Genomic DNA, 26300 nt, shown 5'->3' with positions numbered 1-26300 from the left:
TTTAATCAACAGGACCAGTCTATCAAGCAGGACTGTTATGTCAGGCCTGTTTTAGGAGACCCCAAGCTCCTTCACACTCAGGCATCCCTGTAGCTGCGTGGATTCCAGATGAAACCCTCAGGTTTCGCTGAGACCATGTTATTAACTCAGCCTTTTATGGCGCCCTTTGATGCCTTTAATTATTCTTTACTAGTTGTTAATTGTTTTTCCCAGACATCTAGTTTCTGGGTCCTTTCTTAGAAGAAGGGAATAAAAGGCAAAAAAACCCCATCTCCCCAGTTTACCAAACATAGCAGAAAAAGCACTATGGGAAGTCAGATCCAGCCCAAACAGCTCAGACCACCATGCCTCCAGCTTCACATGGCCCAAATCTGTGTCTCCAGCCACAGGGCACTCTGCCATACCTCTGCCTAGTTACACACCAGGAAATTGCTCTGCTCTCCCAGCATGGTTTAAAAGAAGAGTGAGGCTACTTCCACACAGAAAAAACAGTGACCTTTTAACCATTTAACTGGCTGGATCTTGCTTTCAGGTGGTATCAGTCCAAGTTAAGAACTACAGGTTCATTGCAGAGTAGGCTCATCCTACATGTCCAAAGCAGCCTCTTACAACCTCACAGGCAGCCCTTGCTCTGGAAAGGTAAGGAGATGCAGCACTGTGGGGACTCAGGGTGTTGCTTGATTTCAAGTGGAAGGAAGTAAAGACCCATACCACTGGGCAAAAGCAGGAAGAGGAGGTAACTATGTACTAGAGAGCAGGAGGAAGGCTCTTACTTGCAGTCATGTTTTTCGATTTCGAAGTGAGGGTTGAAGTTGAGGATGATCTTCTGGTTGGATTCAGGGGTGTAGATGACCCATTCACAGTTCTGGTGGGAGGGATAGTCATTGGGGTACCCTGGAGAGGTGATGTACCCAGCGTCCTTGGAGTTCAGGCGACCCCCGCATGGCTGAGCTGCAGAGACACAGAAGGGAACAAGGCGTTGAAAGACATTCTGGGCAGCAGGTGTGCACAGCAGGTCTCCCTGGGCCACTGATAGGAGTGGTCTGATAAAGACCATTCTCCAGGCCATTGACATCCCTTTGGTACTCTAATATTGATATTAATCTCTGGGCAAGGAGAATTATTCTGCAGAACAAATATACTCCTTCCCCTCCATCTCCTGCCACACTTACATACCACATTTCACACAGACCAGAAAAGAGAAATGAATGCTCTTGCCAAGGCAATTACAGAGCCATAAAGTAAGAGACAGATTGATATCAGATCATCTGTAGCTGCCTCATTTTATCCCTTCTTTTGCCTCCTTTGCAAGCTGCTCTGTGTCAGTCTCCCACAGCTGCCTCAGGAGACACCAGAATTTAGACACTACAAATTCAATCCAGCTGCAGGAGGGCAGAAAGCTGTGTTGTTTCCAGAGAAGGAAACTGAGGCATGTCAGGGATGCTGGTGAGCCCAGACCCCCCCACACTGTGTAGCAGAGCGGAGGACAGTTCCTGTCCTTCCTGGCCCCAGCCTGCAACTCCATGAAGACCCCTCTCCATTTGCTGTGCTCTCCCTCCCCAACCCGCCTGCCCCAGCAAACACGTCTCAGCCGACTTGCAAGCTAACCCATCCACTGGAGCTGCAGACACAGATAATCAGCAGCAGTGGTTTTGTGGGACTAGCCCACAAATGGCTGGCAATGGCTGCGTGGTAAGCAGAGGAAGCTCTCTCAGCTTTGGGCTAGAACAGGCCCTAGAGGGTGATTTTATAATCAAAAAAACATTTAATCTCATGAATGCTGCAAATCAAATTTATTATTACATTACTTGCTGGGAGGAAAATCTGCATCATGGGGTCGCTTGATAATGCACTACAAATCCCAAAGTCCCTTTCTCCATGGGGCCCCCATTGTGTGTCCTGCTTTCCCTACTCCCCTGCCACCCCCCTTGTATCAGCATCCAGGCCCAGAGGCTGCAACAGCTGCCCCCCCCAGAAGACAGTATTGCCTCTTCATACCCAGCAAAACACACAAAACCCACCAAAATGGACAAAACCCAACAAAACCCTAAGTCCCTCCATAGGGCAGGCTGGCAGGCAGACGGGGTTACCCTGGTCCCACATTGTGGAAAGTTCTCCCTGACAATAAGCAGTAGGGTACAATGTGGGATGAAAACCTTAATGGGATGTTCCCACCATCAGACCCGGGACATGCAGGAGGATGCAAGTGGGTTTTCCCAAGGCCCACATTTGCACGCCCTGAGATGGAGGCTGCAGCACAACCCACACCCCCAAGGGAGCCAAGGCACAGAGAAGCATCACCCTTGATATAGGAAGGTAACCACACATCCCAGCAGCTCCCTGAGCAAAGGGTGTGTTTCATGGTGTTCTCCACTGCCTTGGACCTGAGGGATGTTCCTCTTCCTCCACTGTAAAGCCCCAGGACCACCCAGGAGAAGCAAAGCAGTGCAGATTGTGTGGCCTCAACCCCTTGCTGTGGGTCTGGCTCTGTTCCTCTGCCATAGGGTTTGCCAGGTCCTAGGGGTGTCCCCTGCCAGGCTGTCACAAGTCCACCAGCTCTCGGTAGGGACATCCCAGCCTGTGTTCAAACTGCCCTCTTGCCAGAGCCAAGACGAGCAGCAGGAGTCAGGCAGGAGCCCTCAGCAGTAATGCTTCCTGGAAAAAAAGCACTTGGAATAAACAACCTGCTGCCTGCACAAAATGCACGTGTCCTGTGCAAAAACAAGGGCAACAGGAGTGCCCTTCATGGGCCAGCGAGGCTTCCTTTGCTGTGGAAAAACTCTCAGTTTCCCCCATGTTTTTCATGCCCTCTAACACATTCATTCTTCAAAATAACTTTCTTCGCACACACCCAAAGGCAGATCTGCAGCCTTCCCTTTTTCTTAAAATAATCCTGTAAGTATCCTGAAAAATACGAGGGGAAAAAATGCAGCACTGCCATGAAGAGCTGAGAACACCAAAAAACATCTGGTTTTGTTCCACAGGAGAGATTGCTCAACACACAAACATTTACAAACCTACATTCTTGCACAAATATCTTCTCTCAGGAAGGCATATTTGCCCACACATGTGTTTATGTGGGTTTGGAGGGAGGGAGAGAAAAAGACATTCACGTGGAAAGAAGAAATTCATGGACTTGTTGACATCAATGTACAAATAGACGTGTAATTCACACTTCACTCATGTACGCACTTTCACACCTTCTCATAAAAATTCACACCTCGTTTGCACACATGTCCACCCCCTCCAGCAAAGAAAAATATTCAAGCTGCAGATTATTTTTCTTGGAAAGGGCAAAGTCTAGAAACAATGAAAATACAGTCAATCCTTCCACACCTCATGATTCCCTCCCCGTCTCTCCAGCTTTCACACACATGCTACCCGCTAGGCTGATACCACCAACATCACCCACCACTCAGAAGCTGCTAGCCCCTTACTCATGCCGGATACCGTGAACACCCTGTGAGCCCTTGCAACTCAACCAGTTGGAGGGGAACTGTCATGTGAACAGGGATGTCAGCTCTTCCCCAACAAATGAACTCAGGAGCAGAAACACAGTTCTACCCTGACCTTGAAACTTCTCCTTTGCCCTGCAAGGCCATTGCAGTTCAGTGGGACTGAGCTAAAGAAAATCCTAGTCTTGATCCTAATTTCAAGTCAGCTTGGTACCCAAATTAGTCTGTTGGTGCCAGTGAGGACAGCCTGAGTGAGAGGGGCTGGAGCCCAGCTCCCTGCAGCTGAGACCTCTCCAGCAAAACAGCACAATCAGGTGAACCTACCAAGTAAACATGAGCACCAGCCACATCCCTCAGGTGTTCAGATATCACCAGGAAAATGTCACCATCTTCCTGGAGCAGTGAAAGTCTCCCACCTGCAGGAAAGCTTATCTGTGTCTCTCAGATAAACATTTTATCCTCTCATTCATTCCTACCCATGAAGTCCACAAAAATGAAGGGGGCTACTTCAAGGCAGTACAGCACTGTCTTGCCCACATGGTGGGCAATAGCATACCAGGAACTCAAGACTTCTTAGAGTTATCTGAAGAGGCAAAATTACTTCAATACCTATGTAATTGTTCTGTTGGACTTTTTTTATTTTGACTCACAGGTATCTAGCAGGTGAACACCTGCAATGAGAACAAAAAAATCTGTCACCATGCCCACTGCTGGGCGTAGGGTTTGACTCAGCAGTTATGCCAACCACTGTCCTTCTGTATAAAATATGGCCTGCTTTGTATACAGTAGGGGCTCAAACTTCTGTGTAAATGAATTCTTATAAACTGATGCATTGCATCCATGCAAAGGAAAAAAAAAAAAAAAGGTTCGTGGTATGGCTACTGCTCAGTCAGTATGCGTTGGAAGCAAGACGTGTTCCATAGCTAATGGGCTTCAGCAGCTTTTGCCAGCCCTGAATTCACTTAATAAAATTAAAATTAAATTCTGAAGTACAAGCCAAGTCTGCCAGGTGCATGGGACATCCCGTTGCTCAGTAAGCAAAATGCAGGCATTGAAAGCAAACTGCTGGGGCCCCTGCCAGTCCACATGCTAGAGGGATCAGTGGAGTGCTCTGCCAACAACAAGGCCACAGGAGAGCAGCAGGGCTCCTCAAGGGAGGCTAGAGAGGTCAATACTCCTTGGCAGTGTTGAAGTAGTCTATGGTCAGGTTGGGAAATCTGCAGACTTCTCTTTTCATTAAAGTTCACCATAACACAAATTATCCCTGCAATCTCCATGCAGGACCACCCCAACAGGGGAACTATACCAGAGGATGGCAACCAAGCCACAGGGATGGGAAAAGAAGACCTGGAGACAGTCATGAGGTGCAAAATCCTGCAAATGCTGCATTGTACAGTGCACAACTCCAAAGTCTCCTATGGAGATGGGTATCAGCAGCTGAGCTCCTCACCCTTTACAAGGCAGACACCTCTTCGTGTGTGCCCTGGCCTGCTGGAGACACCCAGCCTGATGAAGTCTCCTCCTGCCTCCCCCAGGCCACAACAAGCAATCATCGCTCAGAGGACCCAGAAATAACAGCCAGGCCCCAGGAACCTTCACCTATACTTGGGGGTTTTTCAGCTTTGCAGCTCATCAGGCACATGCTGAAACCTTAGGCTGGGAGCAGGGCATTCTCCTACTTGAATTTCCTGCCGATTAAACCCCTCTGGATTTCCCTCACCCCAGGAGAGCAGGGCTAACTGTTATTGTTGGACCTTCCACACAGAAACTAAAGCCAACTCTGCCTGTAACAAAAATAATCATCACCAGAGAGGCCCATTTCACAACAAACATACATACTACAGCCTCTCAGAGCTTGTAGTGTCCAGCACAAAACTACCACGTGTTTTGATCTACTGAGCTCAGTTTACTTTTGGGATATCTTTCAGGGCTGCACACAAAAATTAGGGTGTTCTGGATGCCTTACATGCAGCAGCAGCATCACGGTCTGTGCTGCTTGAAAAGAGCAGCCTTTGAGGACAGCAAAGGAACAAGGGAGAGAGATGTGGGCATTCCACAGCAGGCAGATGCACTGCCTAGCCTTGCCATTTCTCTTCTGGCATGTGGCCCTCCAGCCCAACTCCACACTCTCGTTCAACCACTGCAGAAGATTTCCATGTCCCAGGAGTCAGCACTGATTCAGCACTGTCCCGGGATTCAGCACTGGGCAGAGGAGGTTTGACCTGTCAACCCTCTGACGACACAGCAAAATACAGGTGCTGGCACACATGACCCACTTCTCTCAGAGCTGCTGAACTTGGCTCGAGCCCTTGTGCAGGAAACCCATGTTTCAGTTCTGTTTGTCACACAGCTCTTCAAAGATTAGAGTTTTTCAAGGTCCATGCGTGTCCAAGCACTTTGCCAAACCTTGGTATGGGGGAGACAAACAGATCTCTTCTGCCAAGTATTCATTACCATTAACGCTCATCCTGCCTCATTTCCCGAGCTCTGAGCCTGGCTGGGCACAGCTAACGTGGCAGGGGATCTCACCCCAAACCACAGAGCACAACTTTCACAGGAGGCACGGACACAAAATATGAACTCTCAGACTTAAATCATACAGTTTAACCATTGGCCAAGGAGAGAGACATAGTGCAGAGGAAGCTAATAAGATTAGATGTTTTATCCCCAGTAGCATAGATCATTTTAGCAGAAGTGTGTTTGCTTTGGATTGCAAGATAAAGCTTCAAAGGCTTCCTGAGCAAATTAATGGACAAACACACCCAAACAACACAAGGCTCTTACATGCACATTTCATTCCGGAGCACTACCCACATCCACATCTTGAGATTTCACACAATCAGGGAGAGTCTCCTGAACATTTAATTGAGGAATTTTACCAGTTTAAGTAAAAATTCACTTTAAAGTAGAGACACAGTGAAGTAGAATTTAGACTGCTTTTGTGATTTGAACTAGGATTTTGTTCAATTCAAAGTGTCTCAAGCCTGTCATGAGACAAGCTCATAAAACACTGTCTGGGCTTAAGCAAGAAAGGAACGCGCCAATCCATCAGTTGAGGAATGCAGCCATTTGATTGCTTCCTAAGGCAACTGGGAAGGGATGCAATATATTCATTTTATAGCACTGGACAGCAGTGAAAAGGGAACACTAAAAAGCTCAGCAAATGCAAGATTTTAGCTCTGAGCCTTTGCAAAAAAAGATATAATTTCAAATTATTTTTAAATAAGAAGGAATGTTGGAGGAAGGAAGAGAGAGAAGATTTGGAGACTTCTGATAACTGAACATTTTTTTCCCCCATGTTAATCCACAAAAGAATTAAGTAGAAACCTTGAAATAGAGACCTACTCAAGCTTCACTATGAAAAATGAGAGGGCCAAATCCTGCATGCAAATCCAAGTAATTTGCTTTGAAATCACTGGAGTTCAGCTGATTTCTACTCCTGGGGCTCTGGATAGCCACCTTCCAGGGGCTGACATCGCTGTATAGCACTTAAGCCAGTGACAACTTTGACCTTTAAATGTCTATCCTGTCCAACCTCTGTCTTATATCTTTGATGAGATTTTATATTGTGTTTATCCACCTTCACTAACTTTATTATTTGTCATCTTATATCAGAGGCAAATGCAATTCCAATAGGGTAACCAACTTAATAGTGATAGTCTTTCTATAGATACGTGTACACACAATTCTCCCAGCTTGCCTGCGAATGTAATCTGTGGGTCTGGAATTGCAACTCCTGGCTGCTCCAGTAATCATCCCAGAGAGCATGCGAGTGTGTGTGCACACATGCAAGGGAGGCAGATAACTGCATTTTGAACTTGGAGAAATCATGCCTGCCTCTCTGTTAGGCTCCCAGGGGCTTGAAATCTCATGGAAATACACTGCCATCTCCCAGGAATAGGTGGCAGCTTCAGGAGACCCTCAAGCTGCACATCAGGCAGTTTCTGAGTAAAACTCTCCCGTACTGCAAGCAGGGAAACAGAAGCTTGAACCTTCCTGCATGGCAGCCTGCCACCCTACCTATAGGCTACATGAGGAAAAAATATGATGGTGAAAATTTGCTGAGCCATCCCCATTAATACTGTCAATAACAAACTCATTCAAGGGCCATGGAGACAAGAGACATTTCTAGTTGTACATATGGAAAAAGGATTCCCCTAGGATTCCTCTCTAAAGAGCTTCAGGCTTGATGAAAGGTGTTCAATGCCTCTGAAATACTAATTAGTATTATTATTACAAAAATTCCAACAAGAAAAAAAAAGCTTATCTCATCTCTCATCTCCCCCCACACCCTCCCAGCTTCCTCACACCTTTTGAACTCATCTGTCAGGGTCCATTCTGAAACTGAATCCTTTTTTCCCCATCAGGCAGTGGCAGTTTACCCCTGACTCTTTCCCACAGCAGCTGGCAGAGCCTCTCAATCTCACAACATCCCTGGCTTGGCCCTCCCTCCCAGGGGCCCTGCTGGAGCCTCAGAGCATAATGCAGTACCTTGGCTGCAAAGAGCCCCATGGACGGGAGAGGAGGGAAGGGGAAGCAGCCCCTCCTGAGCCACTCAGAGAGCCCTGCCATGGGTCCCCCCATGCACGCTGCTGAGCGGTGGTGGCTTCAGTCTTTGGTGCTGGTGGTGAGGCTCAGCAGCAGCTGGATTTGACCACGCTGTCAAAGTTATTGCACATTCTGGTGAGTGTCTTAAACACATTGTTACCTGCTGAGCACATATTCAGCAGTCAAACAGAAAGGGAGGAAAGCTGCAGCGAGCTTGGGGTGTGCATGAGGGTGGAAGTTGTCAAGGGGCTCTGGGTTTGCGAGGGATGGCGCAGAGAAGGGATGGATGCAGAAGTGTGTGTGTGTGGCAGCAGCAAGGCTGGTGTGGCTCTGTGTATAAGAGGAAAGGTAGAGATCCGTGTGCCTGAGATAGGAGGAATCAGGGAGATTATGTGTGTGTGCGTGTGTCTACATGCAGAAGGGGTTTTCCTCCTTCCTCTTTCTGCATGCATCCCTTTAAAAAAAGGGGGTTCAAAGAAGACTTTCAATAAAATGTAAGCAGAATAAAAGGACAGCATCCTTTTGGCTTCACCATCTTCCTAGAAGGGACATAGAAAAGGGCAAGCATTCAAGCCCTACAAAGACAGCATTTCACAGCGAGGGGTGACCCACCAGAACAGCTGGGCAGATGTCTTGCCTTTGTCTCAAATGCACAGGGAGAAATGAGGGCAGGTTTCAAAGACCTGGAGCCCAGTATTTTATCTCTGGAGCCCATTTTCTTTGACTCATCAAGTATGATGACAGGGGAAGATGCAGCCAGACAGAAAATCCTTACAGCTATCCACCCCTGCAAGTTATACTTCAGGCTATTTTACATGCCAACCTGTTGCTTGTACCCCTTTTCCCAAACTGCTTGGGAAGAGGTCACCTCACCAAGGCTGTAGCTGGAGCCCAGCATCCCAGCATTACTCTAGCTGTCATCCCTGATTCATGGGCACCGCTTGCACATAGAAAGGGTTACAGATCCAAGTTGTGATTTCGAGTGTTTGGCCCCGTGCCTGCTGACCTCGTGCTGACAAACCTCTCCTCCGTGTCTGTGTTTGTGTCTTTTCACAGCACAGGCATCAAGCCCGGCTCAGGGTCTGGCCTTCCGAGATTGCGCTTTGGCTCAGGCAGGGAGCAGGCTGACCCTTTGATTCTGAGTGTGATTAAACCCATGCTACTGTAGCGCTAAGCCGTGTGCAACACTGTTAGCAACAGCCCTGATTTATGTTGTTGCTAGTATTGCGGTTTCCACCAGGGTGTAGACAGGGATTTCGAAAATAGCCCAGCTACCTCTTTGTCTGTGTGTGTGTATTATAATTAGAAATGTGTCAAAGGGCTGTTACAGAGTGAGGATGGAGCTGGAAACGTTCACACCCCACTTCTGCCCCCACCCCCGTGCTGACACCATCAGCCCCAGTTTGGGTGTGTGCAGGCACATCAGCTCTCTGCACTTCCCGGATTAGACAACTGTATTCCCAAGGCTCCATGGGGGCACGGTGGTGGTGACTTCACTACACAATGGAGAAGAAGTTTAACAGCTTCCAGTTTGCTCTCAGGTTGCTGCAATCTGCCCCCACCACCGTGGCTAGATGACAACTTTTTTCTATTTTGATTTCAGATAGGATCATGGGTCTCAGATGTAGACAATTTATTTTCCTAGCACAGCTGGTCTGTCAGAGGTCATATAATTTGGCAGCAATCCCAGTGCTTAAAAATTAATTTTTCCTTATTAATACAACTGTGGGTCCCACAGGATAGGATCCCAGCCTTATCTGAACCTGACAGCTTCCTAAACCCCATGAAGGATGCTTTCTCCTCTCAAGCTATCTGCAGTACAAGGCCATCATGTCCCGGTGCACTGGAGGTTTCTGTTAGGAAACCAATCCACCCGCCTGCCGGGACGGGAAGTGCTGCCTTCTCCAGCCCAACAAAGTGGGGTGCTTTCTCTTTTTAACCTTCTAAAGCCACACACACACAAGGTGCCAAACACAGAGAAGATATTGGGAAGGAGGATTTGGGGGGGGCGGGGGAGGGGTGGAAGGGGTGGCAGAAGGAGCAAGGCAGGGAGATGGGAAGCGCCTCCATAGAGCCTTCTGGGACCAATATGCATGCCTGTCACTCCAGACACCACATACCATGATTTTCTGTAGCCGTAAAACCAAGAAAACAAAATGCAGCATCCTAACCTGGGTCAGAGCCCCCCACCGAGCTTGTATCAATGGTTTTCAGTGATGCTCTGACAACTATCTGATTCCTAGTCTAAAAAAGCTTTTGTTTCCAGTAAGAGCTGAGTTAACAGCACACAGGCATAAGGCACTACACTCAGTACTTGTGTGGGTGTGTGTGTGCATGTTTGTATGTGTGGCCGTGCGCTTGCTTGGCAGCAATTTGTTTTGGTCCCACTCCCCACCTTGCTACATCTCCTAAGTCACTACTAAAAATAATAGCTTTTAAGTAAACTATTTGGAAGGCTTCAGAGTAGGCTTTGCTCAGAGCTGCATAAACATCATCTGAACGGCTCAGTACTTGGGTCACTCAAATCTGTTACTTTCTTACTTTATTGCTTTTTACGGGAAAATGAAAAACACACAGCCATCGAACCTTCAGATTTATCTTCACGGGTCTCCCACCCACTCTCCTCCATGGTTATCTCAGGGTTTGCTTGGCTACATACAAATTGGCAGCTGCACTGTTTATCTCTTACTGTAGAAATATTGCATGAGGTTTTTTTTCCGTGAGGATTATCATATTATTGTCTATTAAAAGCGTCTCCCCTCTCTACTAAGCTCCCTTAGGGAACCTAAAGAGGGACTTCCATAATGGGGGAAGGCTTTCAGATACACCAGACTGAAACATAAATCCATCTACCCCTGGCATGTTTCCCTTACTAGGCTGGCTAATTTACTGAAGCTGAGTGTAGCCTGATCGAGGTTTGCATCCCATTACCCCGTACCTTTGCTCGCCGTGCTGGCAATAAAGTAATTTGACCGGATTTGCAGCCACGCATCATTATCTCGCCAAACCACCGCTGGTGTCGGCCACAGAGAGACAACTTCCTTGCTGGTTCCAACACCATGTGATGCTCTGCTTAGCCGGGAAAGCCCCGCATTCAAATAAACACTGCTTACAGCGCCTGAATGGCCCGAGGGACACGGTTTCCTCAAACCTCTTCCTAGTTAACAGTCCTGATGCCGAACTCGCTCCAGGATAGAAGGAGGTGAACACATGGACACAGACACACACTCGGGCACAGGCACACACTCGGGCTCAGCGGCCACCGGATCACAACCAGACTGGCCAGTGCACCCTCAGGAGCCAGCCTCAGGTTACAGCCCGATCTGCCACAGCACAAAACCTACTCCGGAGATCAGACACTGCTTCTGCAACAGGGATCATCTGAAAACACTGTTGCACTTAGCAAGGGGCTACCAGGACACTGCCCTTTCTCTTCATCCCATCAAGTGCCTATTCGTTTTCCTGCTTGAACAAAAGATCGGATTTTTTTTTCTTTCCTTTTTAACTGTAAGGAAGGAGGTGATGCCAACCGGTAGCCGAATGTTTATCGGCAATGTCTGTGCATCGCACTGCAAAAGAGAGGGATTTTCTCAGGCAGCAGAGACTCCCTCACTTCCCCTTTTCAAGGAGAAGTTGGGTGGCCACACAGCTCCGGGGCAGAAGGCAGAATGTACTCTGCCATCATCTAACGCTGCTCGGGTCAGACCGCAGCTCAGGGCCCTGAGCCATGTCCCGAGGCCCCGACTAACGGGAAGGCAAATCCACAGCTCAGCAGCTGCTGGCTTGGCACTACCGTCCTGCCAGGCAGCTCCTGGGCACAGAAGAAGCCCCGAGAGAGCACTGGACGGCAAATCCTTTTCCTCCAGAGACTATTCCAGATAGGGACCCTATTGCCCCCACTAGCGAGATTCAAACCCAGTGGCCGGGGAGCACAGGGCCCAGCGTCAGCCTGCCCCACTCCTGTCCCCATGCCGAAGCAACGCGAAGACGGGTTTCATCCCTGCACCTCCTGACTGTCCGACCTAGCTCGTCAGCGAGGAACAGAAAAACACACTCGCGTCCCAATACGTGCCATGAACCCGCCTTGTCCCGGGACAGCCCAGCGTTTGCAAAGTGCGTACAGGTCCCGCACGTACCGCGGGCAGCCTTTCCCGAGGGTGCCGCCGCTAAGCTTCGCCCGCTCCCAGCTCTGCACGGCCCCGGCTGCCTGCTCCCGCCAGACGATTTTAATTTCTCACCTAAAGTTTCCCGAGGTTGCAACCGGCGCGGGGCCGCGGACATTCAGATGCGGGTGTTCGACATGTCCCTACCGCTTCCCCTCCATTCCCCGCAGCTCCCCAGAAAAACAGCACGCAACTTTCCAGTGCGGCTCCATCCCCTCGCCCCTCCACGCCGGGCGTTGGGAGCCGCGCGGCGGCAACCGCTGCGCTCCTTGCCGGGGGTGCGCCATCCCCGCCCGGCACACGCATGAGCCCCTCCAAAACCCGTGCTGCGAAAGCTGCGTGGCGCGGCCGATCGCTCATGCGTTCCCTAAATTTATTCCCACGTAAAGCATCTATGCGTGAGACCAGGACCGCGCCCGGGAGCCCGAAAGTTGGGCGGACGGGGGCATCCCAGATTCCTGAGGGTGCCTTACCTGTCTCCGCCGTGCCTCCAGAGCCGGGCAAGCACAGCCCTAGAAATCCCCAGGCGAGAAGAAATGTATCCATCCTCCGGAACAAATTATAAAAAAACCCGAAACCCCCAACGCCAGACCCGAGGCTGCGGGGCCGGGCTTCGCCTCTCTACCTCGGGCGCGCCGCGCCCCGTGTGGGCGCCCCACTCGTGACCAGCTCCGGCGGGGCTCAGCGAGGGGCGGCGGCGTTCCCCGCAGCGGGGCTGCGGGGCGGGCGGTGCCGGCGGAGCGCCTCTCCCCTAGGGCGACCCGCGGGGCCGGCGCCTCCGCATCCCCTGGGGCGCGGCGGCGGTGGTGCGGGCTGGGGCGCCGTCTGCGCCTCCTCTCCCTCCCCGCCGGCGCCTCGCAGCCTTTTCAGGCAGGGCGGCATGTGGCTGTCAGCGCCGAGTGCCGGCGCCGCCCCCCGCGCCCCCCCGCCCGCCCGCGCACCGCCCCGCGCCCGCGCACCGCGCCGCCCCCGCGCCCCGCCCCGCCCGCCCCGCCCGCGGGCAGCGCGGCCGCCCCGCAGCGCGGGGGTCGGGGCAGCGCGGGGCGCGGACTGGCCCCGCGGAACCGGGCGCGCCCCAGCCGCGCTGCCGTGCCGCGGGTGCCGGCCGGCCCCAGCTCGGGCGCTGACGGCCCGCAGCGCGGGCAGGAACCAAACCCGATGGAAATAACGGCAAAAGAGTCGGCTGTGCGAAGGGAGACACCCAGAAATTGTCGGATGGGGGAGCATCAGGACAAGGATTGTCCCTGCTCGTGGGCTTCCGCCGCTGCCGGCCGAGACCCAGAAGCGCCGAGCCTCGACCAGAGCCGCCTGCGAGAGCGGAGAGCGGCAGCGAGAAGAACGCGCTGCCTAGCTCCTGGCACCCACGGTGCGGTGCAAAGGCTGCTACAAGGGACAAATGCAAACCCCCTCTGGGACTGCGCCACAGTTGACTTCTACGCTCCAAACCCGTTTTCTTCGAGATGCTCTTTAAAAACACAAACCGAGAGCGGTGTTCACATAGTCATCCTAGCAGTGCTCCTAAAGTTTGTTCGCCTTTGCCTTGTGAGGGTGGGGAGTCTCTGACTGAACTGGAACTTCTGGGATCGTGCGTTAACCTGTTGCTTATATTCACAGACCACAACAGGCTTAAAAGCTGGTATCTGGCAAACTGGGGCTCACACCTCCATCCTCTTTGAGATGTGAAATTTCAAAGCAAGTGAAATGAGCCTTAAACCCTGCACCAAAAAGCTGTTTAAAAACAATTCCTTTATGTTGTTGATAAGTCCCTAGATTTTAGATTCCAACTTCCAAATAAACAGTAGACAAAACTATTAAAGCTATGTTATCTCAGTTTTTTTAAGTTGGTAATTAGTGAAAAGATACTGGCATGTGGCAGAAGTGAGATACATCATTGTGTGGGTGAGAGGGAAAGTAAGAACACTTCACTGGTATTCATTTAGGGTGATGAGACTAATTATTTTGTACTCTGCTGTCTATCAGTTACAAGTAACATTACCAGCTCACGTCAATGAAATCACGATGCCAACCTGCTTAAGCACATTCACACAACACAAACGCTTAGAGTTCCTCTGAGGCCAGTGGAAGTTCATTGACAGCAACAGATTTGGCCTGACAGATAGATCTGATATTTCAGCCATTACCCTGAGGGCTGTAGCATCCTTCTTCCTTCTATGTGTTTTGATACCTGATTTTACATCTTCTGTGGCTCAAATGAGCTCCAAAACCTGATGAAGTCAATGCAAAGCCAGTGGCAATAGAGTCTACTGTCTTATTTATTATATTTTGATGTGGAATTATGCAACTGTTATTTACTACTCGCTTATAGTTAGACTACTATCAAGCTAGCAAAGTGTGATTTTTTGCGTGTAAAAATAGCCCTTGCAAAACATAACACAGATATCAGAGTGTAATATAAACCCACAGCATGAATCATTCCTTTCTTAAGACATGCATGGAAAAGGAAGAGGTTACCAAGCCCTAATCAGAGACAGCCCCATCTCACGTACCATATGGCACAGGGGCAATTTTTCTTCCATTATGTTCAGTTTTCCCCGGTTAAGGTCAATAGAAGAGGGCAAACAAAACCTTGAACTGATAACAGCTCTGATCTGTTACTGGATGAAGAAAAGATAACCCTAGGAAAGAAAATGGTGTTGGGAAATGAAGTTACCTGCTGCTCCACAGAGGCTTCTCTCAGCTGCTTTTCAATTGCTCTCCACAAATCCAGCCCTGTGTTTAGTGTCGGATCTCAAGTCTCCTCTCCCCAGCATGCCACTGTCAGTAAAGGAAAGGCACAACTAAAGAACCAGGCTACTTAGTTTCTACCACTGCAAGTGTTCAGGACAGGATGGTAATAGAGCTGGTGATACCTATTACTCCAGCTCAGGTAGAAGAATGTAAAAAATACTTATTTTGGGAGCATTTAATACTCCGACCCTCTCTCAGGTTTGAACGCACTGAGCACAAGGTGATGCTATGTACCATGAGCTTACCTCTGCCTGTTTCCAGGGGCAGCTGCTGCTGCTGCGGTGGACCTTGCTCCGTGCCCCAAGGCAGGCTGGACCTCATCAACTCTCCATGCTGGGAAGTCCTGCTTCTGCCAAAGGGCTCAGGGCTCTGCTCAGTCCTCCTGCGGGTTTTTAAAACCCACAAGTAAGCACTCACCAAACCCATCGGGAACTGCAGCTTTTTTCCATGTCTGTATGTCAGAAACATCCACAAAACCTCACTGAAAATGAGACAATATGCAATTTCATGGTACTGTAATATTTAACGTACCATCTGCATTAAATTTGGTTGAAGGAATTTTGCAGCTGAAGCATTAGTCAGAGCTGTGATGCAGTGAAATTTCCCCCATCACTCCTCCCTTCCAGCAGAAAGCCTCCTCAGACACTGCCTAGTTCCCTGCTGCTGACCCGAGGGCCTGTGTACCTAGGGTTTTCCCTGGCACTCTGCAGCTCTGCTCTTCTCCTCCCTCTAATTGCAGCTCCTTTTAAACATTGATCATGCAGCCTCATTTATTTTCAATCACAGCTTCCTCTTTCTAAATGAGTCCTTCTCTCCCCATGAACTGACCATCAGGAGGTGTCTGTATAGCAGGAAATCCCCAAGATTTTCCTTAGAGCCTTTCTCAATCCTGCTTTAAAAGAAAATAAAATTCAAACCAAGGCATCATGTATTCCTGTAACCTTCTCTGGGCTCCAGAGTAGTTGGACAAACAGGGTGTCTCCCCCAGTTTTATGTCAAAACATACTATTTCCAAAGCAGATCTTGACAGCCTTCCAGAGAAAACAATACGGCAGGACTGAAACAGGGTTAGGAATGAGAGAGGGGAAAAATGATACCCAGCCTAGATAAAACCATAAGTATTGTCAGTCAGCAGGAGAGCAGGGACTCAAACATTTTTGGCAGGGTATCCAAGGAGCAGGAGCGCAGGGCATGGGGGCAGACGGGGTGGGATGTCTCCCAGTTCCTCACAGAAATGCAGGCTTCTTGTTGCACTTCTCCTCCTCCAGACAGTGCTTTGAGATCCTCAGCTAAAAAGCTCTAAGTGCATAATATAAAATGTTTTTATTAATCTATCAGGTGCATGATTATGAGATCTCATTTTATAGCCACAAATAGCTGATAATTACCTTAGCATCCCATTAGCCGTAGCCTTCAACCAGACTGTTTGCTGGGGAATTTGTCCATACTTAAAAAAGCAGGCCACTACCACAACTTGGACAAAGCAGTTCAGCACATTGCATTCAAGTCCATAAACTTTCAGTCTAGAGGTGGCTTAATTAGTAAGCTGGCCTGTTAATTTTTCATGGGGAGTACCACATCTGCTAATCTGCTAAGCAGCGGCTGCAGAGCAAGCCCAGAGGCTGCCCCCTCAGCTCTTGGGTGCTGTAGCTGGCAAGTGCTTGCTCATCCCATTATTGTCCTCCCACCCCACTCCTGCCCTGTTATTGCCCACTCGCCCTGTTATTGCTCACCTCCTTCTAACATGTCCCCCCCATTTTTCCAGCTGCCAGCCTATCTTCCTGGCAGCATGGAGCTGCTTTCTCCCCCTGCCTCTCCTGCACACAGATGTTTGATACAGGGGGAGCACTGCTGGCGTGCAGTTCTCCCACTGCCCGGCTGTGGTGTGGCCTGAAGCTCAGGCAGCCTCGCGGGTCCTGGGCCAGCGCTGCCCTGCTGCGGTGCCAGGTGCTAGCGACTGGCTCTGGGGAGAGTACGGGAGCACCACTGACTGCCGCAGGGGAAAAGAGGGGAGTGCCGAGGCAGCTTGGAAAGGAGAAATGAAAAGAAGGAGGGAAAAAAGCAGAGGTAATAAAAGAAGAGTGGAGAAGGGGGGTGGTGAAAGAAACAAAGATACAGAACAAGGGGATGGGGGGAAAATGCATAAACGGCAGGAAACAGGGAGGAAGAAAACCAGTGGAGTTAAAATCTTTCATGGGATTAGCGGAGAGAAGGAGGGCGATTCCTGGCGGCTCAGGAGGTGCTGAGCCACGGGAGGGGTGCAGAGGGGTGCAGAGGGGCTGCTGAGGGCTTGCTCCATGTAGCAGACTGTGCGGGGAGGCAGTGGTACTGACACGGGGGAGGAAAAACCCTGCATCTTCAGAGTTAATAAAGAAAGCTTTCAGACCTCAGCAAGCTGACTAAATTAGGCAGAATATAAAGGTGCTGTATTATTTCTCAATACAGCAGTGGTATGAAAGGAGGCAGTGGGTTCTTTTGAAGCAGCTGCTGTGTAATCCTGGGCTTTCAGGTATACTTCAACCAAATGCTCTCCTGGTATCAGCAGGTTAACTTCATTAAAGGCTCCATCTACCACTTTAACGTTCACCGAAATCCCACTGGGTGGGTATATTAGGCAGAAATAACCCCCACAAGATGATTGCATGCTGTTGTTTGGCACAGTGAATGGACCTGGAGGAGAAAATGGAGGAGGGGAGTGGGGCACACAGTGACCCAGGCTGGAAGGACAGATCCTGAATTGCTGTCGTGTAGCAGCAGGCATATTACTTTGCTAAGGGCATCAGAAGCCACTGCAGCAAAACCCCAAGCCTGCAGGAAACCATCACTCCTGACCCCATCTCCACACATAACCCGCTTGGTTCCTGTCTACTTTGGCTCCTTCTCCCCACACCCACTGGTCCCCCGGCTTGTAAAGAGGGTGATGATTTCCCACAACTTGTCCTCAGCTACAAAGAGGAGACCATGGAGCTGTAAAGGCCGTCTGTTCCTCCAACAGACCCTGGAAATTCTGTGGGCTTTGCTACTGTGAGCTTTGACTGGGGCTTGAGTATCTTAAGCCACTGTAACTGTTGGGTGCAGTTAAGATTCTTGAAAAATCAAAAAGCTTCTGGCGTGAGGTGGCTCTATATGTTCACCTGCTCAAAGCACCCAAAATGGCCCACTGACTGTGGTTGCTACCCACAGAGCAGCACATGGGCAGCTTCATTCTGGACAAGCTCCACTTGGACCACACTCCAGTTAGGGTCAATAGCAAATTTTCCATAGACAGCATTAGAGGGGCACATTTGTGAACCTCTACCCAGTTAGAGTCACAAACCAAGGGCCTCATTTAAAGTCTGCTGAAGCTGGTGCGAGTTAATCCATCAACTTCACTGATGGCTGGATGTGACCCAAGTGGCTGAGCCCTGCAAAGCCAGCATGATGTCTTTTACTGTAAGTGCTGCCGTGTCCTGTGCCAGGCTGGCTTCCATGGTGTGTTACAGTCTGCAGTAAGCACTTACAGGATTGTGTGCTCAGTGTTAGAAAGGGCCATCCCACCAGTCTCACTAAAACACCTCCTTAAAAATACACAAATTCTTAAACTAGCAAGTCACTTAGACCCCCTTCTCCTTTGCCTGAAACTTGGCAAAAAAAAAAAAATTCTTAGCACAGAAGCTATTTCTCTTTTCATATAAACAAAATGCCATTACCATGCTTTGGCTGTTGGCTTGATAGATTCTGGCAAGAAAATGCATGTGTGCATTTTAAAGGGATGTCTCTTTTTCTTATCATGGTTTAGCTTTTGACCTCACCCTTCTTCCCCCTCCCTCCCTCCCCTCCTCCCTCCCCATCCCAGGCACATTCCGGCGTGACTTCCGTGGTGGTAGTCACACAGCCCTCCCAGCAACTGGGGTTAGCAGTTAGCTCCCTCCAGCAGATAGCACATTCTTCTGGAGCAGTGTCATGGGGGAAAGCCTTGAGCTGTGAAAGGTTTTTCTTTCCCTTTTAATCTTTTATTTTCTTTGATGTTCATTTTAAAATAAATTATTGTGCCTTGTATTTATTATAGTACCTGGCTGTGCAAGGACCAGGACCCCTCTTCTGTCCAAACACAGACTCAGAGACAGTTCTTGCCTCAAACAGTTTACAATCTGAAGAGACAAAGCAGACAAAAACCAAGAGCCAGATACAACATGGATGACAAGCCTGTGGATTACTTTAGCATTTAGTTGAGCTGTAAACTGTTGAGGGAGAGATTGCCATTTGACTATGCCTGTGCAATATCAGAAGTAGGAACTTCTGATGCTGCTGAATTGTTGTTTGGAGATGGTTTTTAACACAGAACACTTAGGTGAGGATGTCAAGGGAGCCATTGCTTTTCACTTGACTTCACCTAGCATATGTTAGTGACCTCAAAAAGCAATCTCATAACCGAAAAAGCCATGCATAATCTGCTAATAAAAGACAGATCAGAACAGATCTAGAGGATCCCAGCTGACAGCTGTAAGCCATGCTGAGCTATGTTTTCACTATGGCCAAGCACTCCTGTGTTTTGAGAACATTCCAAAGCATGTCTGACACAGAACTTATGGACATGCTTCCTTTCCTCCAAAGTTCTTGGTGGCACTATGGTCTTGCTGGAGACAGCTCTTCTGAATGTATCAAGCTGAAGATCGTCTTCATAATCCTCCCTTTGACATAAGTGCACATCTCAAGTCAGAGCTCACATTTATGCCACTTCCTAGACAAGAAATCCATAATCTTGGAGGAGCCCTACTCTGCTTCACTTCCCTTTCCATGAATGTTTGGAATCATATTCATCCCCCTTTCCTTCTGGGGATGGGGCTGCTTCCTTATCATTGCAGGGTAGATCTTTTTTCCCAAGAGGGGTCATCCCTCTCTCCTCAGGATCCTTCACACAGATCATATTGATTTTTTAGTGCAACTTCTTCTGGAAATCAATGGTGCTAAGGCTGCTTCACAGTCAATAGGGCAGCCATGAAGCCCATGCCTCAAATAACTGCACCAGGTGGTCCTCCAGGGAATTGGGAGTGCAGAACAACAGTCAGGAAGCAGATAATTTTCTGGCCAGCTTCTACAGCAGGGTGGTGAAAACACTCTTGGGCTCAGCTGCCTTCACAGGACATTAGGAGCACATGGCTCCTCTGCACATTCAGGGTGTGCTTCTCCGAAGTTCAAACCTAGGACCTAGCAGCAAGGATCTGCTGAAGTAAAAAGGTGCACTAGAATAACTGTTACCAGGCACCCTGAAATGAGGGGTGGTTTTGTCGCCATGCAGCTTCAGATTTGGAGAATCAGTAGGGTCTTTTGGTCATTCTGAGCCAGACAAATGACCCAAGAGCTACCCCAGTCTAACCCTGTGGCTAGTACCATACCTTTACCATAGTTCATTTCGTTTCCATGTCAGCAAAATGGGACAGCTGACACCTTTTCCCTCTCACCCCTTGTCTGACTTCTTTGCTTGATGTTGCACTCCTGACTGGTCTCTCCCCATGCACAGCACAGTGGATCCAGTGGTTACTGTAATACAGACTATCCTCAGGTGCAGGTTTTTCTTTTGCCTCCTCAGTGTGCTGCATTTATCAGCATCAAGCATGAGCCCAGCACAGTCAGGTTTCCCCTTGCTCTCAGCACCTGAGAGCATTTGGGTTCACAAACCTTGCTATTAATAATACATTGTGCAAAGTTGGTACAGAGCTCAAAGTTTTCTATGTGTGTGCTGCAGTTTGATTTTAACTGTGGGTATCATTATCATCAAAGAGACTGAGGAATGGCAGCTTTTAGTTAAACAAATGGAAAGCTGTATTTAGTCTTTTTTGCCACATTGTGATAGGAAAGAATAAAGGCTTTTAAATATATTTTACAGCTGCTGTTTCTTAGGTTTTTCTGTCTTACTATAGTCTCTGTGGTTCTGACTGGGAAGTTTTGCAAAAGCTTTCTGTTTTTAGGGTTCCTATTGAAAGAATGCATATTTTTTGTCTCATTCCTGAGTTTTTTGTTGTGATGGGAATTTCAGAATGGTGGGGAGAAAGGACAAGATATCAACAGCATCAGCAGTTGAGAGAGGATGTTGTGGGTGATTAATGAGAGAGGGGGCCTAGATATCACACTACTAGGAAAGTGTGAAGGAGAAGAGGTGTCTCCCTGGAAAGTGAGAAGACAGTTGGCAGAGGAGCCCATGGCTCTTTGTAGGGAGCAGGGCAGAGGCACAGCTGGGAAGGGGGAGCTGAAAGTGCTCAGCAAGGAAGTCAAGTGAGAGCAGGGACAATACTAGAAAAGAGCAGTTTGAAACTGTAGTCTTTGATGAGCTAGACTCCTCCTACTGTGGCCACCAAAAATGAATACTAATGAAGCGTTTAGTTGTGTGAGCAATGGGACAAATGAATGCTGTTTTCCTAGAGGTGCTTAGGATGTTGCTGAATTCATGGAAGTATAATAAAGGAGCTCAGGCTTTTCCTGACATGGTGGCACTAACATGGTCCCTCTGTCGCTCCAGCTGTTTTTAGAAATCTTTCAGGAGAATTGTATTTCTGATGAAATTGCCCAATCCTTCAAAAGTTGCCGTGGCAGCAGCAGAGAAACGCATGGTCATATACCAAATATAAGCCTCTTCCTTACACTCTTAGCTAAATATATATAGGTAATCCTAGCACTTGCAACACAGTGCTATCCCTAAGGGCTACAGGTAGTTTGGGAAAGCCATAGCGATTGCCATTACCCCCATTTTACATGACACAACACAGAAATACTAGACACATTGCAGGCAGAGCAGAGGTCCCCATGCTCCTCACCACCACTCACCTTCATCTTAGGTGCTCTAAGAAATATTTTGACCTTTCACCTGCTGAAAACATGAAAGCTGTGGCTTTCTCTTCCAAGTGCTCTTACATGTTTGAATCAAAGGTGCCCAGAAATATCCATGTGAGATCTCTCCTTCTCTCGGCTCAGTCCCACAGCACAGCCACAGGTGGCTGTCACCCAGTGGAGACTGGTTACAGTTCTGATGCCAAACAGAAGGTGAGCAGCAAAGGAGCCCCATCTGTTAAACACATGAAAGGTGAATTGACGAGAGTTCAAGCAAAGTGGTGAAATGTAGCTGTGAATCTGAAAACTTTGTTCCAAAGAAACAAAGCCCCACATTAAAATAAGTCCAAAAAAATCCCATCCTGCTTCTATTGAAGTCAATGGCAAAATTCCCACTGCTTTAACCAGGAACAGAATCAGGCCACTTCCAGACAGATTTACAGCCAACACATGCTGTAACGCTTGCATACTGCATGTGCTTACTTCTATTTCCAGCCATGTTAAAAAATTATAGCAAATGCCTATGGATGTGTGTATATGAGTTATTGTGCTGCTAATGAGAGGAAGAATTACCCGAACATGGTTTAGATGGTCATCTGTTGCCAGCACAGATGAAATTGCTGGGTCACCCACTGGCCTCATATTGCTGTTCATCCCATTAGCATTTCCATTAGAATTATTGCAAAAATGTAACTCTCTTTTTTTTTTTTTTGCAGATGTGGGGAGTGACACAGACTGTGTTTGCAATTAGTGCTGCTAAGGAATTGGAACTGGAGCCGAAGGCACACTCCTGTGCCACACTGCAGCCACTAACATGACACTGCTCTGACAGGAGCATTTCTGCTTAACTGGGGCAGTAGGAGCGGTTCTAAGTATAGAAACAGACAAAAGTAACTCCTTCCATATCTCTACACATAATGCATACATGCTTGTGCACTATAAAGCTTTGCCTAATTCATTCTCACATGCTCCTTGCTTTGAATCCATCTGAATCCATCCCTCATAAATGTTAAGAAGTTTGGAAAAAGAAGATCTGTTTGAGGTTTAGACTGCTAAGTGCTGCCTGCAACCAGTGGGTTTCTCAGAAGCTGCCGTTTGCCAGTCTCTTTGGTAACTAGACCCCATATTCTCTGGAGCTATCATTACACCAAAAAAAAAAAAAAATTATCTAATCATCTCATGGCTGAAGCCTCCCTCCCCTCACTACTCCCACTTGGACAAAAACATCATCTATTGTTTTCCTGTAATTGATCAAGCATAAACATTCAGCTCTACAGTTTTACGACTAATCACTGTACTTCTGAGACACGTGTTTGCAGCTATGCAAGGCACCAGCTGCTGTCATTCCAATGGATATTAATTTATATTGTCTCCCACTCCCGTCCTCCCTGTGAGGATGCACAAAGGGAGTGGGGTGGTGGCGGGGGCTTTAGATGAAGACATCTGCTTGAAAGGCAGACAGTAGCCGTGCTGCCGAGATTGCACCTGGACTTTCAGAAAATCAGATACACTAGTTGCTTCCTAGCACTCCAGGCTTTGTACTCACACAGGGTTTTGACTACAGTTATTTACTTATTTACTTGTCTCCAAGGGGAATGAAATGTCTGGACAGAGGGAATGAGGCAGATTTCAGGAGCAAAACAAAGCTGATTGAAATAAAATATCACAGATGTGTGGTGCACCAGCAGGGGGGGAAGAGGAGGAAGAGGAAAGCTAGAGCCTCTAATTTTGCCCCCTAAAAAGATTCTTTCATGATGGTTGGCTATACTGAGTTCCTCCCTGGAGAGGCTAGCAAGTGTCCGTGCTCGTGTGCAGGATGAACCCGTCATCTGCAGCCTTGGGAGGAGGAGGTGGAGGAGAAGAAGACTTGTTGGTTGTCCATCTGTTAGACCCCACAGAGAGAGAGGGAGTTCAGCACTGGTGGCTTGGGCTGGTGACCCTACAGCAGCACACAAATGTTGTGTCCTCCTCACCTGCCAGTCACCTCCCGATAACCGAACTAAAAAGCCCAGCAAACAAATTCACAAGCTCTCCCTCTCTGCAGTGTGATGGTCTCTACCCTGCACACAGTGGGCACTTGGGAGGCTCCCAAGCCACCAGAGTCTGGCACAGACCTCCTTGGGATTGCTGCAGGCTGCTTCTCCTTCATCCGGCCCTGCTGGAGAAAGTCCGGTGCACAGGGACACATGGGGGGCAATGTGCCTTCGTAGAACAGCCCGTTCTGCTGAAGCATTCAGACGCCATCTCACCGATAAAACAAAGCTGAGGACTTGATTGTAGGGGATATGAAAGATTTCTTTCTCCTAAGAGCAGGGCTGTTTCCCAGTCGTGTTTGCTAATCAAATACCAATGTGACTGGGGTCACATTACACTATGGCTGTCAGCTCTAAGTGCATTCTGTATTTTTCATGTCCCATCCTGGTCTGCTGTGTTGCTGTTTCACCCCAAGAGGCAGCACTAGAAGACTTTTCCTTGCTGACTGCTTTGTGATTTTGCTTGGAAGTCCTGATCGAGGCTCAGATTTGGTGCTGTCACATCCCATGCAAATAACTAAGGAAACTTTTACTAAGCAAAGTAGTTGGTTAAGCATTTAATGCGGCATTTAATTACACAAGTAAAGAACTGAGGAACAGTAATGCGCTGTTCAGATGTGAGGTGCTGTTTGCCCATGTTTTCTGCAGCAATTTCTCAAAACAGACAGCTCTTCTCAAACTGGAGACGTATTTCACTCTTTTTAAGAAAGTTTTACTCTTGTCTTGTGTTCACGGAGATATAAAAGTTTGGCATTCTTTTTTATAATGTCTGAGCTAGCAGGGTTTCTGAGACAAATCTAAAAATCCTTTCTTGTTATTACATTACATGCCTGAATTCCCACTGCTATATACCACAAGAAGTCATTTACCCTCTGCAAGTTGGTGTAAAACACTACTTCGGGTGCAGAATTCATATCTAGGCGTGTTTTATTTTTGCCCAAGGTAAATGAGAATGTAGGTGCAGGTTGGAAAGGACAACTTTCTTCCCTGTTTTTTTCATTAACTTAAGCTGAACCTAGTGATTCTTCTGGCAATCACCTCAGAGCTGGTAGTTATGGGAGGTTACACAAGCATCTCTTTTTGCTTTGCAAAATTTTCTTTGCTCCCTGAGGTCATGGTTTCCCTCCACTATTCTCCTTGCAGGTTTCCAGAGATCGCTGCTTCCCCAGGGGTGCGCTAGTTGCAGGGCACCAGCCACATGAAATATTAGTGTTGCCTTTACATATACACCCTCAAATAAGTCAAAATATTTTGGGATAGAAAAGTTATTTTTAGCATCCCTGTTCCTTTGCCACAGCCACTGTAAGGAGCACTGACCGCTGTGCCATTAGGCAGTTTTGATTGACAAGTCCCACTGAAAGATATGACTCCTCAAAGATGATGCCAGGAAGTTACACATTTTAACAGACGCTCACCACCCCCTTCTTTTCTATAAACAGAGAAGACATCTCGAAGGGGCAGGCTGCAGATGGGATTGTTTGTCTCTTAGTGATACTCATATCCCAGGTTGAAGTTTCATGGGTAATTGCACCCAGGCCACTGGTAAGTTAATATCTCTGATGTGGCATCCATTTAAGGGGCTGCCTTCTAGCTGCACTCTTGGGCAGAGACCTAAGGTCTTGCAGCAGATCAGGGAAGACTCATATCTTGTGGTCTCATGTTCCCCAAAACTCTTCTGCTGGATTTCCCAGCCCATTACCCACACTTTCTGTCAAGGTTGTCCAGATTTCTAAGAGCTCTGAGCCAGATGATACTGGGATGATTTACTGAGGGTGTGAGATGACAAACAGACCGGCAAGCATTTCCTTGTGGCCTTGGCCACTCAGACAGCTTGAAAAGTGCACGGGGACTGAGAGAGGCTATGAAGCATGCACAGCACAGACTTCCAGTGCTCCAGGCTATTCCATCTATGTCTGCACAGAAATTCTCACAGAGCATATATACATTGAAGGGAGGAGCAGATTTTTTTTAATATTAAATAAATTCTTAGACATAACCTAGGACAAGAATCTCAGAGCTTGCCCACACATTGATCTATATACTGCATCTATGCAATACAACTCTGTGTAGAAACCTGTATTTGAAACAACAGTTTCTTTTTTTTTTCTTTGCTTACCTTGCTTTTTGGAATACCAGTGATTTTTTGTGTTCAGCCAGTGCTCTCCCCTACAGAGGAGATCAGCAAGGGTCTCTCCCACCTGAAAGGGTTGTGTTGTGTTTGCAAAAATCTTGGAGAACTCCAGCCTCCAAGTGAAAAATCATCTCTTTCTTGCTCTCACTTCCAAGCACTACAGTTATGTAGGCCAAATACAAGTTACTTTTACACATAATGTCCAAGGGAGAGTAAAAGTACAGCTCAGATCTTCAAGCCCTTTTCTATACATACATGGTGCCTTCCTGCTCTGGGGCTCTTCTGCAGGAGGGACTCATGTGGGTCAAGCTATAGGGGCACCGAGGCTTTGGGGCCATCCGTCTTATGAAGGCACAGAACAGCTGTAAAACATCTACACTGAACACTTTATCCAGCCTCCATCCAGGACAATCAGTTA

At 48.2% G+C, this 26300-nt stretch overlaps 1 protein-coding gene and 2 long non-coding RNA genes across 10 annotated transcripts in view; all 3 read right to left on the bottom strand.

Annotated features, from left to right (window-relative positions):
* NRP2 (neuropilin 2) overlaps positions 1-13066 on the bottom strand; it is an 89318-nt gene extending 76252 nt beyond the window's left edge. For 4 of the 7 annotated variants that reach the window (XM_068196112.1, XM_068196110.1, XM_068196113.1 and 1 more), the window contains exons 1-2: positions 12640-13065; positions 774-951 (exon numbers count right to left, since the gene is read on the bottom strand). In XM_068196112.1, coding sequence (XP_068052213.1) covers positions 774-951; positions 12640-12712 — 251 coding nt within the window. In that variant the 5' untranslated portion in view covers positions 12713-13065. Of the gene's footprint in view, positions 1-773; positions 952-12241; positions 12300-12639 lie in introns of those variants that run through there. The other 3 variants (XM_068196109.1, XM_068196116.1, XM_068196111.1) reach the window with 3 other exon arrangements.
* A 1394-nt stretch (positions 13067-14460) lies between these two features.
* Positions 14461-17837, bottom strand: LOC137477252 (uncharacterized). Of its 2 annotated transcripts, none has more exons than XR_011000902.1 (3): positions 15599-17837; positions 15160-15395; positions 14461-14941 (listed from the first exon to the last, which is right to left on the bottom strand). It is a non-coding gene; the product is annotated as an uncharacterized lncRNA (long non-coding RNA). The 2 variants fall into 2 exon arrangements; XR_011000903.1 differs by having other exon boundaries at positions 15160-15296.
* A 31-nt stretch (positions 17838-17868) lies between these two features.
* On the bottom strand, positions 17869-26300 carry LOC137477251 (uncharacterized). Its single transcript, XR_011000901.1, has 3 exons — positions 25868-26300; positions 21749-21953; positions 17869-19044 (listed from the first exon to the last, which is right to left on the bottom strand). It is a non-coding gene; the product is annotated as an uncharacterized lncRNA (long non-coding RNA).

Source organism: Anomalospiza imberbis, chromosome 7, assembly GCF_031753505.1.
Source record: "Anomalospiza imberbis isolate Cuckoo-Finch-1a 21T00152 chromosome 7, ASM3175350v1, whole genome shotgun sequence".
NCBI lineage: Eukaryota > Metazoa > Chordata > Aves > Passeriformes > Viduidae > Anomalospiza > Anomalospiza imberbis.
The sequence above is the reverse complement of the archived record's forward strand: the minus strand, read 5'-3'. Positions and strand labels throughout refer to the sequence as shown.